Genomic DNA, 14,211 nt, shown 5'->3' on the forward strand with positions numbered 1-14,211 from the left:
ACATAATAGCTCCGGGGAGGCACATCATCCTCTGTCTCTTCATGACAAAGACAGTGTGACAAATAATTTTGGCTGTAGTACCTTAAAGTAGTCATTATAAAAAGGCTATGTTTTTATTCTAAATGAGCCAGAACTCTAAAGAACCTACCAACTTGTCCTTCCCCTCATCTCCATGGCTATGGTCCTCTCACAGAAATAACAAAAGATAAGAAAAGGAAAAAGGGACAAAATGTCAGCATGAGTAATGTTTTTCCATCCACTCAGGCATTTATATATATGAACATATTTGTGGATTTTTCAAAGAAATATCTTCTTGCTTTTTGGGCTGAATCTGCAAATAAGGCACTCAAATCACTACATAACAGTATCCATAAGAAAACAGAAACCACGTGACACTGAAATGGTTACTAAATATAGATGTAGTGTTAGGTATTCTAATTATTAGAAAAGTCTGCTAGGAAATGGCTTATGTAAGCTTCTTGCTTCAAAATATAATAATTTTAGATATGAAAGTTACTCATCTCTGATGAAAATTCTGGACTACATTACCATTGAATAAAATATTTATTGTGATTTTTTCTCTTGGGACATAAGACTGTTTATTTTCCCTAGCTCTCCAAATGATACAGTTGCCGAACCTCTTTCAGCTGGTCTTGCCTGAAAATGATAAAGATTAAAGATATTAGAAATAAGTAAATATACAGCTCTAATTAAACCCCTTAATGCTGTCTTATGTTAACAACAAATTCCCCACCCTAAGTAAATAAACAATAAAAAGTAAATAGAAACATGAACCCACTAAGAAAAGTGATTTGTCTTAATAATGTTACCTGTGAATCATGGTATTTCCATCCTATCATGTAATAGATCTGGTATGTGGCAGGTACCGAACCATCCTCATTTCTGTACATTTCTATAAAGGCAAATAAGGGTTAAAGTCTGAAAAAAAGGCAAGTAGAAAAAAAAATCTGCTCAATAAAAGTCATCTCCTCCAAAGAGAACTGGGTATTAGGATACTTGTAGGATCCTGAGAACGTCTCACATGACAAATCCTCACCCCTGAGAAGAGGACAGTCAGGAAATAGTAAGGGCTGTTTGGAAAAAGGATACGGAGCTACAGGATCTGTGTTTTGAAAGGAAGGACAAGAAATCTGATGGCGCCTTAACAAAAAAGGAAAAAGCACTGGCAATTTGAAGGGATAAACATCATGGGACACAAGTTCCTCAGGAGGCTGACGTGGAGAGCAGGGGCAGCCCCCTTACCTCCGTACACCGCTGCGGCCGCCAGCATCGTGTTTCGGTGCAGCAGGGCTTTCCTATTCCAAGCACAGTTGCTCTCCCCCATACCTAAAAACACACCACAGGCAGTTTCTGATAACTCAGCAAATACCCTGAGCAGCTCAATATCACAGATTTAACTCATCTCATCCAACAGTATACCCACCTCTATTCTCTAATAGTCACATAAAATAACCTAAATAGTCTCATTTCCCTCTCAGATTGTAGCTAGGCTTCTTAGTGACTCTAAGGCAAATTACTTGAAGCTTCTGGATATTAAGACAAATGAAGAAGTCAAACTTCAGGCGGCAAGCCCCACAAACACACTTTACTTGCCAGCAGTGGTCTAAATTAGGAAGCCAGCTGAGCAAAAGCAAGGCGACTGGCCCTCCAGGGGAGTCATCAAAAACTGGCAAGTGCCTTTCCAAGGATGTCACATTTTATGTCCCTTTCAGCTGCCCTTCGAAGGAAGACAGGACACTGCTACAATGCCTCACTCCTTCTAAGCCATAAATGTAAGCAAGATCATGAAACTTGAAAGAGGGCTTTGAGACTCCTTAGAAAGTACCAAAACTACGATGTGTTTCAGATTTTACAATATTTTACCAATCTCAGATTAAGAAAGACTATGTGCATTCTTTTCAGGGGCACTTTTTTTGTTGTTGTTGAGGAAGATTCGCCCTGAGCTAACATCTGTAGCCAAACTTCCTCTTTTTTTGGCTGAGGAAGATTCACCCTGAGCTAACAACTGTTGTGAATCTTTCTCTATTTTCTATGTGAGCCACTGTCACAGCATGGCCATTGACAGACAAATGGTGTGGGTCCACGCCCAGGAACCAAACCCACGCGGCCAAAGCAGAGCACACCTCTGTGCTTAACCACTAGGCCACCGGGGCCAACCCAGGGGCACTTCTCTTAATGTTTTAAAATTTATCTTTAGATTTCTTTCCCTCCAGCTGGTAGCTACAAGCTAGGTTAACATTATTCTATTGTTCATTAAAAATTAGTGTTGTATATTTGATTTTTCTTTATGCATATACTTAAAATTACTTTGAATGGCCTTATTTTAAACTAGTCTGCAAAATTAAAAGTTTCAAAAGTAAAATCTTTTATATTTATTCTCAATATACATGATCAAAAATCAGTTTCTTAGTTTTGGTTTTCTACTTTGACAAAAGAAACAAACTTTAGAAGCTTAAAAATAATCTCCCAAGTTTTTAACGACCTTATTAAAAACAATCAACAAATTAGCTGTAATAAGTAACCCTTTTTCTTCTTTCCAATCCCAAAAGGTTCCTATTCTTCCCTAAAATAATAGTTCTCTGATACTAAAAGCCATGTCCCGCAACCTGTGAGTATAAGAGCCCCAATTCATGATGAACAATAGACATACAAACTAGTAGATTAATCATCATGAAGAAGAAGGATGTTCTTATTCTTGTTATCACGAGCAGACAGATACTCTTAGACCAATCGCTCTGGGTCTGTAAGGTGGTCAGACTAGATGATCTCTAAAGGCTTCTAATGCTAACATTTTAGACTCATTACATAATCTAATTTAAAAACATTCTCCTACATAGTGAGTATCAACTATATGAAGAGATCAGAGGTAAACTGGAACTCATATTGGAAGAGTCTATTCTTGATGATGGCTGTGGTGCTTTCATTTCTGCTTAACTGCCCTTGCTATGACAGACTTACACATTAATAGAGGCAACACCAATGGAAAACAGATTTTTTTTTTTTTTTTGCTCAGGAAGATTAGTCCTGAGCTAGCATCTGTGCCAATCTTCCTCCACTTTACAGGTGGGTCGCCACCACAGCATGGCTGACAAGTGGTGTAGGTCTATGTGCAGGATCTGAACCAGCAAACCCAGGCCACTGAAGTGGAGTATGCCAAACTTAATCATTATGCCATGGGGCCAGCCCCATAATTTTTTTAATGTAAATATTTACTGCACTAGAAATTTTAAAATGCCTTCTAAATAACTGGCATTAGGATATACTAATTAAGATTATTCGGCATAATACTCTTTCTGAGACAGAAATTCAAGAGCACTACTGTACAGCATAGTTAGAAATTCTGCTGCTAGGGAGAGCAAGAGAAGTACAAAGCACATCAAACTTCCCTTCTCTCACAAGAGAAGTGCACAGCCATATCAAATTTCCCTTCTCCTTGTGGAAGGAGCAGTGTAATGTGGTGCAAAGAGTCTAGACTTTGGGATCACAATCCCAGTTCTGATTCTTAGGTAACCTGGGGCAAAGTCATTTAACCTCTATTAAACTCAGTTTTATCATCTTCAAAATGGAATGATAATACTTCATGATGCATCATGGTAGACCTTTACTGAAGACCACATGGGAAACACATTGGGGGACTTCTGACCAGCTCTGGGCTTTGGGATAACAGAAAAATCTGGGAAGCAGGTAATTAAGACTCTCACAGTGTTTTTAAGGGTAAGTTCAACTGCTTATAAAAAAGTCTAATTTATTACGGTTTACTAGGAACAATACTGAGTATTGTCTAAAAAAATAACTGAACTTACCTTAAAACTACTGTGAAAGCCTCCAAAACTTTTCATGCATTCATCAGCTGATATGCAACTTGTTTTGTAAAATTAGGTCAACGTTCTGGACTGTTTTCTGTGAATTAATAATAATGGCAGCTTAAATGAGAAACACCACAACCATCAAGAAAAAAGTGTAACATAATGTGAGCTACCAAAACCAATTTGAAGGTAGTATCTTCCAGTCTGCAAAGCACCACACCTGAAAATGTCCCAAGCTCCTCTGCTCCTCCCATCATCCCCGATCACTCTTCTTCCCATCTCAGTTGCCGCTGACCTTTTCACAGTAGAATGGTTGAGATTTCAGGATCTGAGTCAGGCTGCTACGCTAGCCTTAAATCCTGGCTCTACCACTTTCTAAATACGTCATCCTGGGCAAGTTACTTCTTTCTGTGCCTCAATTTCCTGATGTGTAGCAAGAAGTTAACCATGATAGTTCTAGTCTTACCTTCCTCATAAGATATGCCTCATAAACAACACTGGAGGGTGAACTCTCTAACACACTAACCCGACTGTCTCTTCTCTGTGCAAAATTCTTCCAAGACACTACAAGGCTCACCTGATAGAATCTAGAAGCCTCTGATGGACTATCCCGCATCACTTTCCATCAGCTCCCCAATCTACATGTTCAACCAATAGTGACTTACTGTACACTTCCTAACTAGGAAAGTAAAGGAAATATGTATCCTCTTACATCTCTATCATTTTACACAACCCATTTCCTTGGCTTGGAATGCAATGTCTTCTCCACCCCGCCCCTCCCCCCCCCAACCTGCACCCACCTGTTCATTCTCCTGGCAAACTCATTTTAGCTTAGATGCTGCCTCTTCCACAAAAGCACCCCTCACTCCCTAAGCAGATTTAGGGACTTTTTCTCTTGCGTTTCTCCCTGTGCTTATAAAACAATGATCTCATTTTACAGTTAAATGCGTATGTCTGTCTATCCTAAGTCTCTCTTTCTCTCTACTAGAGCATAAGCTCCCTGAGATCAGGAACTATGTATTTCCATCACTGGCTCAGTGGTAGATGCTCAGTAAATGGCAAGTGAATGAATACAAAATCAACCAGTTAATGTTTATATCTACTTAGTTAAATATCACTTTTACAAATTATCTTTAGATAATTCCTCTTAATCCTCCTAAGGATAAAGAAGTATCAAAGACTAAAACACACGATTTATGTAAAAGTTGTTACAGTAAAAATAAGACAAGCACTGGCAAAGCCTCTTAAAGGTAAATATTAGGCAACTGTTCTTCAAAATAATGACCTATTTAAAACCCTTAAGGGAAGAGGGGGTCATCAACTGGGAAGGGGCAGGAGGCAACCTTCGGAGGGCTGGAAATATTATATACATTGGTTTGGCTAGTGGTTAAAAATACAAGCAGCTATACACTTCAGATTAGTGCATTTTACTAGAGATCTATGCTATCTTCACTGAATGCAGTATAAGACTCTGGATTCAAGTTATAACTCCAGATTTAGTGAAACCATGGACAAGATACATAACTTCTCAATGTTTCAATTTGCTCATCTATAAAATTAGGATATTAGAAAACCTCACAGAATCGCACCTAGAACAGGGTAAAAACTATATTTTTAAATCAGTGGGCAGTAACCTTTTCCAATTGATAGGTCTAATTTCTAGCCTCTTTCTTTTTTCTTTCTTGAAATGAATCATGAGTGCAGGATTTATTTTACAGCAGAACAAAAGCAAATGGTGTATTTGGAAAATATTTTTATCACTAGAGTCTGAATGATAAATCACCAGCCCACCACCATCTCTCAAGTCTTCAGGTGAAGGGGCTCTGTGATTATATCAGGGGGAACCAAGTGCTCGGGGCAGCACTGGGGAGGCAGTATGTGATTTATTATTGGTCCCCTGTCATCTTGGGCATGCATGCTAAGGCTGCCAATCCCTGTATTAAACTATAATGAATGAAAAGTAACTACAATAGTTAAGTTTTCAGCTACACTTCTTTCCTCTTGCAAAGTTGACAGAAGCACCGTACTCAGAGGAGGCTAGATAATGGGTAAAATGGATCTGTTACAAATGAGTAGCTACAAAAAAACAGCAGAGTCAGTTAACAGAGTGCTAGAGCAGGAGTCAAGAAGGCAAGAGTTTGGCACCTAATTCTTCCACTAACAGACAAGTATTCTCTTTGGGCCTAATTTTTCTTTCTTGCAATACAGGGATAAAGTAGTTACCAGAGGGCTATTGAGAGAAGCAAGTCCAACAATGCTCATGAAAAACTATAAATCATCTTATTAACTTTTCGGGATCCAAATTAAGGCTCCCCTACGTAAGTGTAGTTCCAGTTTCATAGAAGACACCTTTAATCCATTCAGCTTCCCCCATTCATCAAAACTGTCTGTGCCATTTGTGTAATACAAAAATAACCTCATAAACTCTCCTGAGGTAAACTGAGCCTCTCCTTTGAGAAAAATCCCTTCTCCAGTAGTTCTCTCAGTAGAAGTTTACTTTCGCATAGCTCACCTCTTTAGCGATAGGAAGTGGGGTGTGTGTTCCTCTTGCTCCTCAAAGCCTCTTCAGGCCATTACTTCTCCACCCTATTAAAAACCCTTGCCCAGCTGAGATCCATACCATTTGGCCATAACCCTCTCTCATTCCTGCTTGCTGTGACATCAGGTTCCTAGTCCCCCTTCTTTCATCAAAAGGTTTGGCACCTGGCTCAGTTTCCCTCTGTGCACCAAGTCCTGCCACCATTCTGGTGACTTCAGTGTTAATAACCATCAAGTACCACAGCCTCTAAGATTTTTTAGTCTCTTCCTCACTAATGGACTTCTCCATCACTCCACCTCTGCCATCACACATGTCACATGTCCGAGACTGAGTTATCACTTGTAACTGCTTCACTTTCAAAATCCTCAATTCTAATGTCCCATTTTCTGACCATATTCTCCTGTCCTTCAAGCGTGTTCAGGTACTTTAATCATGATCATTCTCTGACCACCCTGGGATCGCTTGTGCACATCTCCTCTGCTTTCTCCCAATCCATTAGCGCATTCTTTTTTTTTTTTCCCCTACTTCCTCTTTCTTCCAGCTCAGATTCTTTGGGCTATTATTTCAACTACACTCTTGGAATTATCTTTTGTCTTTGTCTTTTTGTCACTTTCAACGAGCAAAGCCCCAATTCAAACTAACCCAACTATCTGTTTTGTGCCTTGTCCTAAGCTACCAACTATTGTTGGATAAAGTCACAGATGCGTTTGACCAACTTCAGATGCACCCTTCAAATTTTATAACTTTCCCTGATCAATTCAGCTTCCTATTCTCTACAATGACTATTTCAAATCCGCTCCACTCCATTCATAAACCTCTGATCTTTTCATTCTCAGTATATGACCCTATTTTCTGTTTGACAAAGAAAACAGATCCATTAGATGGGAACTTCCTGCTATCAGACATAAACACCTACGTCCAGTGGCACTAACCCTCCCTCGTTCCTTCTGTAAGTCTCCCCTCCCTTTATCCAAGGTCAATCCCTCCCCCAGGTCTTCGTATCTCAGCCCCTTCCACCTTCTCAGCTATTTGACATCTCTTCTCTCCCTTCTAGAGTCACTTCCATGGAAGCACTTAGATTCTTCCAATCAGCAGTTAAATAAATTCACATCTTAAGAGAAGACAAAATAAAAACCTCACCCCCTCTGACACCTGGAACCTTTCCATCTCACATCTCTTCACAGTCAAACTTCTTGAGAGAATAGTAGCTATTTTCTGTCTCCAGCCCCTCACCTTCTACTTAGTCCTCATCCTACTCCCATTACATCTACTCCCGTAACTCCAACAAGAGCTCCCACCACTGTCACCAATGACCTTGTTCCTAAATCTAGTGGATTTTCTTTTCAGTATGTATCTTGCTTCTCAGCAGCATTTGATGCATCTTTGTTTTGAACTCTTTCCCTTGGTTTAGGCAATTCTAGACTTTTTTGCTGTTTCTCCTTAATACCTTGCTGTCTATACCTTCTCAGTCTCTTTGCAGGTTCCTCCTTCTTTTATGCAGTCACTATACATTAGGTTCCTAAAGGATCAATACCAGGCCACTTTCTCTTCTCCCTCCAGGCTCTTGCTCTAGGCAATTGCTTCAAATACTACCTATTCACAAATGAGTCACAATTTTTAACCAGGCCAGTTGCCTCCTCTAAGCTATATACCCACATACCCAACTGCCTATTTGACAACTCCTCTCAGATATTTCAAAAGCGCTTTAAACCCAACATACCCAAATATGAGCTGTCCCTGCCCATACTTGGTCTTCTTCAACTGTTTCCTGATCAATGAAGGGCACCAGGTATCTGGTTATGTGGGCACAGCAGTTATGTTTGAAATGTCTTTCCCCTACATTGGCCCACATATAATCTACCAGCAACTGTCAAATTTACCTTCTAAATATCCGTAGAATGCATTCACTTCTCCTTCTCCATTGCCACCACCTTAGTCCAAATTACTATCATTTCTCACAGAGCTTTACAGCAATAAGTCTCCCTACGAGTTTACCTGTCAATCCATTCTTTTCAAAATACAAATCTGACATCTGAACCCCCTCCTACCCTCTTCTCATTAAACTGCCTCAAAGGTTGTTTTAAGATAAAGACACATAATTTTAACAAGGACTATGTGACCCTACTGCATGATCTCTGGTCCCCATCTACCTACTAGTTTAATCACTTAACTCTTCTTTTTACTCCCTGTAGTCTAGCCAAAATGCCCTTCTTTCAGTTTCTGCCATGCTCTTTCTTGCAACAGGGCCTTTGCACATGCTACTCTCCTTGCCTGTGACTCACTTCCCTCCCTTCTTCACCTAGTTACCTCATCTTCATTTTTTCAGAACACAATCATCACTTCCTCAGACAAGACTTCATTGACTCTCTCTGACCAGGACCTATCCCTTTTACAAACCTCACTCCTAAACTAACCCAACTACCTGCTGCTTTCTTGTGCTTGGACTTGAGCTGCCAACTGTTGCTGGAAGAAGTCACTGGTGTGTTCAATCATCTTCAGATGCTCCCTTCAAGAGAGTCCTGCCATCCTTTTATAGGCAGTCACAGCACTATGAACCTCTACATCACGGCACTTACCACAATTCTAATTTAACATTTATCTTTGTGGCAGCTGCCTGATGTCCGCTTTGCCCATTTTATATTAGAAGCTCCATGAAGACAGTCTGCTTTCTCCTTACCCAGAATATCCCTAATGCTTACCCCCAGTGCCTGCCAGAGTCAGCTCTCAAAATATTACTCTTAAATGGAGTCTAAAAATCCTTTAAAGTGTCTTACCTTGTAAATCTTCCATCAATTCAAACATTCCAGGATAGTTAACTTGAATTTCATCAGTGTCCTATTTACAAAGAAAAAGGAATATTCATTTGACAATCATCACAAAAAATCCAGATTTGAAAAGAGGTCGTAGAGATTACCAGACCAACCTTTCACGGTAAAGGGATCTTCCTTACAACATTCTTCACAGATGTCATCTGGCTTGTGCTTGATTTATGAAGATTTCAAATTGCAGAATAAATATTCACTATTCTATGAGAAATCTTCCTAAAATTCCATCAATTGGTTCCAGTTTTCTCCTTGGGAACAACACAGAGGAAGTCTATTCTGTACTCTGCAAACCATTACCCTCTTCTTCAAGTCTTTGAAAAGTCTCCCAAAACACCATAATTTTCTAGGGATGGGGGTTAATTTCTAGACAAAATTTATGGATTCTTACATGTTCTGACTACGTTTCTCTGTACATCGGCAACATCAGTCTCTCTTAAAATGTGGCATCCAGAATCAAGCCAAACAGGGTCATCTCCCAAGATTCATTCTACTTCTAATAATGCGGCAATACTGCATTGGCTTGTTTAGGGGGTGGGCACACTACTGGCATATACACTATTTTTCAAATGACTATTGGTTAATGATGCCCTACCCCTTTTGAAGACTGATACAGGAATTTACTATTAGTACAGTGGCAGAGACCACTGATGCTCCCCAAATATCCAGGTGTTCCTTGACACTTTCCAGCCCGAAACAGACATTACTGATGGCCAAAGAAAAGGGGTGGGGGTAAGCAAGTTGGTAAAGAGCTAATGAGCCTTTTCCAGGCTATCTCTTCTGCAGTGGTGACCTTAGAGTATGCAAAGGCCACATGGCACAACTACAAGATGGAGACAGGCTGCCTAGCCAGCGCGGGGCTGTGATATGATAAAATTCTGTGTTAAGCACTAAGATGTAGGAGTTTGTCTATATTGAAAACTAGCCCTAAATACAGGATACATACTTCTTTTTTTTCAAGTTTGCTATCAAAAAGCTGCGTGTATCTCAAACTTCATCTTCTTTGCACTAACCACTTTTGAAGTGTCTAGATTTACGTTCTGTAACTTTACCTAATGTGTTAACTATTCTTCCCAATTTTAGACTTTAATGTTGCACAGAATCAAGTACAAAACCCAAAAGAACACATCAAAAACACCCATTCTAATTCCTAAAGAAATGCAAAACAAAATGACCAGTTATCTTTATTTTGTTTTTAACCTTAGTGATACAAAACAAAAATATAAGCAGGAACTTTCATACATTGCTGATGGGGCATGTAAATTTATGATACCTTTTGGAGAGTAATTTGACTTTATCATCAAAATTTGAAATGCACAGATTCTTTGACCCAGCAATTCCATTGCTAGAAACTGGCCTGACAGATGTGCCAAGATTATGTGAAAGGAAATTCATTGCAGCATTGCTTGAATGAGTAAAAAAAACAAAAAAACTGGAAACAATCTAAATGTCCATTTGAGAAATGGTTAAATAAAGTGTATCTATTCAATGAAATACTATACATGTGTTAAAAAAGAATGTGGGAGATAAATATTTGTAGAAGGAGATTTCCAAGATATATTATTGACTTAAAAAATCAAAAGAGTACATAGAGGAAAAACAAGAGTGTATATATTATTGCATATGGAGGTTAGCTATATAACTATATTCTGGTCTACATGGAAAAACTGTTCTGAAAGGATGTGCAAGACAGTTAACAAAGGCCATCTTTGGGGAGGGGACGGCTGTCAGAAATCAGGAGGAGGAGACCGCTTTCACCTTAGACCTGCTCTATTTATCTCATTCTCTCTGTACATTTTCTTATTTCCTTTTTTTAAAAATGTATACATGGATCAGGTTGCGTGTGCACTTTTTATAAGATCATCCTGGGCAGCCCACTTATTTCTTCTATGTACTCTTCTACATTAATTAACTATTTTTAAAAAGAGATCCTAAGATTAAAAACAAAATTCCTTCCAGACTGATACCTAGTCATTAAGCAATATCTTTTGGGGGAAAAAACATCTTCAGTGAAACCAACTACAAGCACATCTCAGTCAAAAGAGTGCCACAATAGCTTTGTCAAAAGCCTTCTCAATTAAGATGAACCACATCTGCTGTTCTCTCCTAATATACTAGACTGGCAGCTCTACTCTAAAAGAAATGAGCTTCATTTAGAATGCCAATTGACTCTGAAAATAATTCACTAAGAGGGTTATATAAACATAAATATATTATGTTAATTTGACTTGATTTCACTTTAAAAATAAAAATCCATTGCCATATGTCATATGCAACATAAACCTGTATAATCTATTATATAAAAGCTTTTTTGGATGGGAGTTTTAGAAAATGAATTAGCATACAATGCTAATACAGCACTTTAGAGACACTGTATATGTCTTAAAAGAGGAATAAATTTGTATAGATTTATTATTAAATCAGCAACTCTCTAATTTCACACACTATAAAGAAGGCTCTACATCAATATTTTTGTATTATATTAATGTTTGAGTCATTCAGCTCATTTTTGGAGAAGAATATGGAAGATATTCTGAATTAATAGATCTCCCAATTAACAGAAATGTAGGCTTTTAAACACTATAATGTCAGGTTAAACTTCTTCTTTTGTTTTTTTTTTGGTGAGGAAGATTGGCCCTGAACTAACACCTACTGCCAATCTTCCTCTTTTTGCTTGAGGAGGATCGTCCCTGAGCTAACATCCATATCAATCTTCCTCTATCTTGTATGTGGGATGCCAACACAGTATGGCTTGATGAGTGGTGTGTAGGTCTGTGCCTGGGATCTGAACCTGTGAACCCCAGGCAGCCAAAGCGGAGTGCACAAACTTAATCACTATGCCACTGGGCTGGCCCCTCAGGTTAAACGTTTTTAGTAGAAATCTTTCTAAAATGCACAACCCACTTTATAACTGTAAAAAACTGCATGTGGTTAACATAATTTAACTTTCTTTTGATGACTCAGAAGTCTTATCTTTTTCTTAATAGGCAACAACTTTTGACTCCCCTAATATTGCTGCCTAACCTGTATGATCTGGCACAAATTCTTTAACATCACCCCATGAACATTTGCACTATGCTTCTCTGTGTGACTCATGTCCCTTACATTCCCCCCTACACTTTTCAGTGGCTTTACATTCCCAGTCAGAAATTCTTTTTTTTCACTTCAGTTTGTAACATAGCAATACAGGAGACAACTCTTAAGAGGGTGGACTATAAGGATAATCTTTTCCTTATTATAAGGAAAGTAAATATTAGACATTAATGCTTTAAACAAGTAGTTTCTGATCTATTTTCAGTCATAATACTCTCTCAAGATCTGATGAAAACTATGGGTCCCTTCCTTCACATTCAAAAGACAAAAACCAAGTTTGTGTACAAACAACGTCCCAGTGTCATTGGACTCTCTACAATCTACTGACAGGCCCTCTATAAATCCAAGAATATCAGGCAGGGATTTCTGTCTGTTCATTGCTGTATCCCAAATATCTAGAATAGTGCCGGGCACATAGAAGGTACTCAATAAATGTTTGTTATAAGAAAGAATAAATAAATGAAAACAGAATAGAAGGATATTCATTTCCGCATTATTTCTATCGGCAAAAAAAACTGGAACAAACCTAAATGTCGTTCATGAAGGAAATAGTTAAATAAAATTGTGGTACATTCACACCAGGGAATAACATGCAGAAGTTAAGAAGGGCAACTATATCCACATTCATTTTAAAAACTCTCTAAATACTGTGAAGAATGAAAAATAAGTTTCTGAAATACATACATATGTATGTGTGTCTACATATAGTAAAGCATTTCTTGTTTAAAAAAGTCTGGAACGTTACACACCAAAGTGATAATGGTAGCTATCTCTAGGGCAGCAGTTCTCAAAGTGTGGTCTGGAGAGTCCTGGGCTCCCCAGGACCCTTTTGGGGATCTGCAAAGTCAAAACTACTTTCATAATAATAATGAGATGTTTTTTGACTTCTTCACGTCTCATTCTCTCATGAGTATACAATGGGATTTTTCAGAAGTTACGTGACGTGTGATATTGCAATAGATGTGAACACAGAATCAGACGAGAATCTAGTTCTCTTTTATTACCCCATACACTAAAGAAATTTGTAAAAATATAAAGCAATGACATTCTTCTTCTTTGAAAATAGTTCTTTTTCACAAAACATAGGTTATGTTAACATGTAATATTATTGTTAGTTTTTTAAATACTATTTTGAACTTTCATTTATTTATTTTTGAAGAAGATTAGCCCTGAGCTAACAACTGCCGCCAATCCTCCTCTTTTTGCTGAGGAAGACTGGCCCTGAGCTAACATCTGTGCCCATCGTCCTCTACTTTATATGTAGGACACCTGCCACAGTTTGTCTTGATAAGCAGTGCACAGGTCCGCACCCGGGACCCCAACTGGTGAACCCCAGGCCACCAAAGCGAAATGTGTGAACTTAACTGCTGCGCCACCAGGCCAGCCCCTATTATTGTTAGTTTTAAATGAATAAACACAAAAATTCAGTTTTAATTTCTCATATGGTTAATATTGATAGATATAAACCTCATAAGCAAAAGCTCTTTAAGATCGTCAATAATTTTAAGTGTGTAGAGGGGTCCTGAACTAGGGTTTTGACAACTGTTAAAGAGAGAGATAAGATTTTGGGGATTATGGGAGAATGGCAAACTTTCACTTTATCTATATGGTTTAATGTTTACAATTAAAATATATTTGTGTAATTACTTACATAATTAAAATATATTAAAAATATACAGTGATCCCTAAACATAAAATTGCCTATATTAAATTACAAAGCAGAATACTCATGTGAAGCAGAGTTCGCCCATTTTCTAGCTGCCCAACGTCTCAGAATGCAGTTTCTATTGACTCAGCCCATTTAAAAGTTTACAAAAGGTGAACCCTAGACACATTTAAGGGTTGTCATCAGTTTCTAGCCTATTGTCTCTCTTCCATTCCCTGGAAGCCCCTTTCCAACATTAAGGGCTCTGGGGGTCTATCCCCTTGC

General features: G+C 38.4%; 1 protein-coding gene across 5 annotated transcripts in view; it reads right to left on the minus strand.

The window, feature by feature from the left end:
- Positions 1–545: 545 nt before the first annotated feature.
- The window catches only part of NDUFAF5 (NADH:ubiquinone oxidoreductase complex assembly factor 5), a 31,925-nt gene continuing 18,259 nt past the window's right edge, over positions 546–14,211 (minus strand). For 4 of the 5 annotated variants that reach the window (XM_008533716.2, XM_008533717.2, XM_070588798.1 and 1 more), the window contains 4 exons: positions 9,141–9,201; positions 1,264–1,347; positions 831–913; positions 546–657 (listed from right to left, as the gene is read on the minus strand). In XM_008533716.2, coding sequence (XP_008531938.2) covers positions 565–657; positions 831–913; positions 1,264–1,347; positions 9,141–9,201 — 321 coding nt within the window. In that variant the 3' untranslated portion in view covers positions 546–564. Of the gene's footprint in view, positions 658–830; positions 914–1,263; positions 1,348–3,824; positions 3,922–9,140; positions 9,202–14,211 lie in introns of all 5 variants that reach the window. The other variant, XR_011530949.1, reaches the window with a different exon arrangement.

Source organism: Equus przewalskii, chromosome 21, assembly GCF_037783145.1.
Source record: "Equus przewalskii isolate Varuska chromosome 21, EquPr2, whole genome shotgun sequence".
Taxonomy (NCBI): Eukaryota; Metazoa; Chordata; class Mammalia; order Perissodactyla; family Equidae; genus Equus; species Equus przewalskii.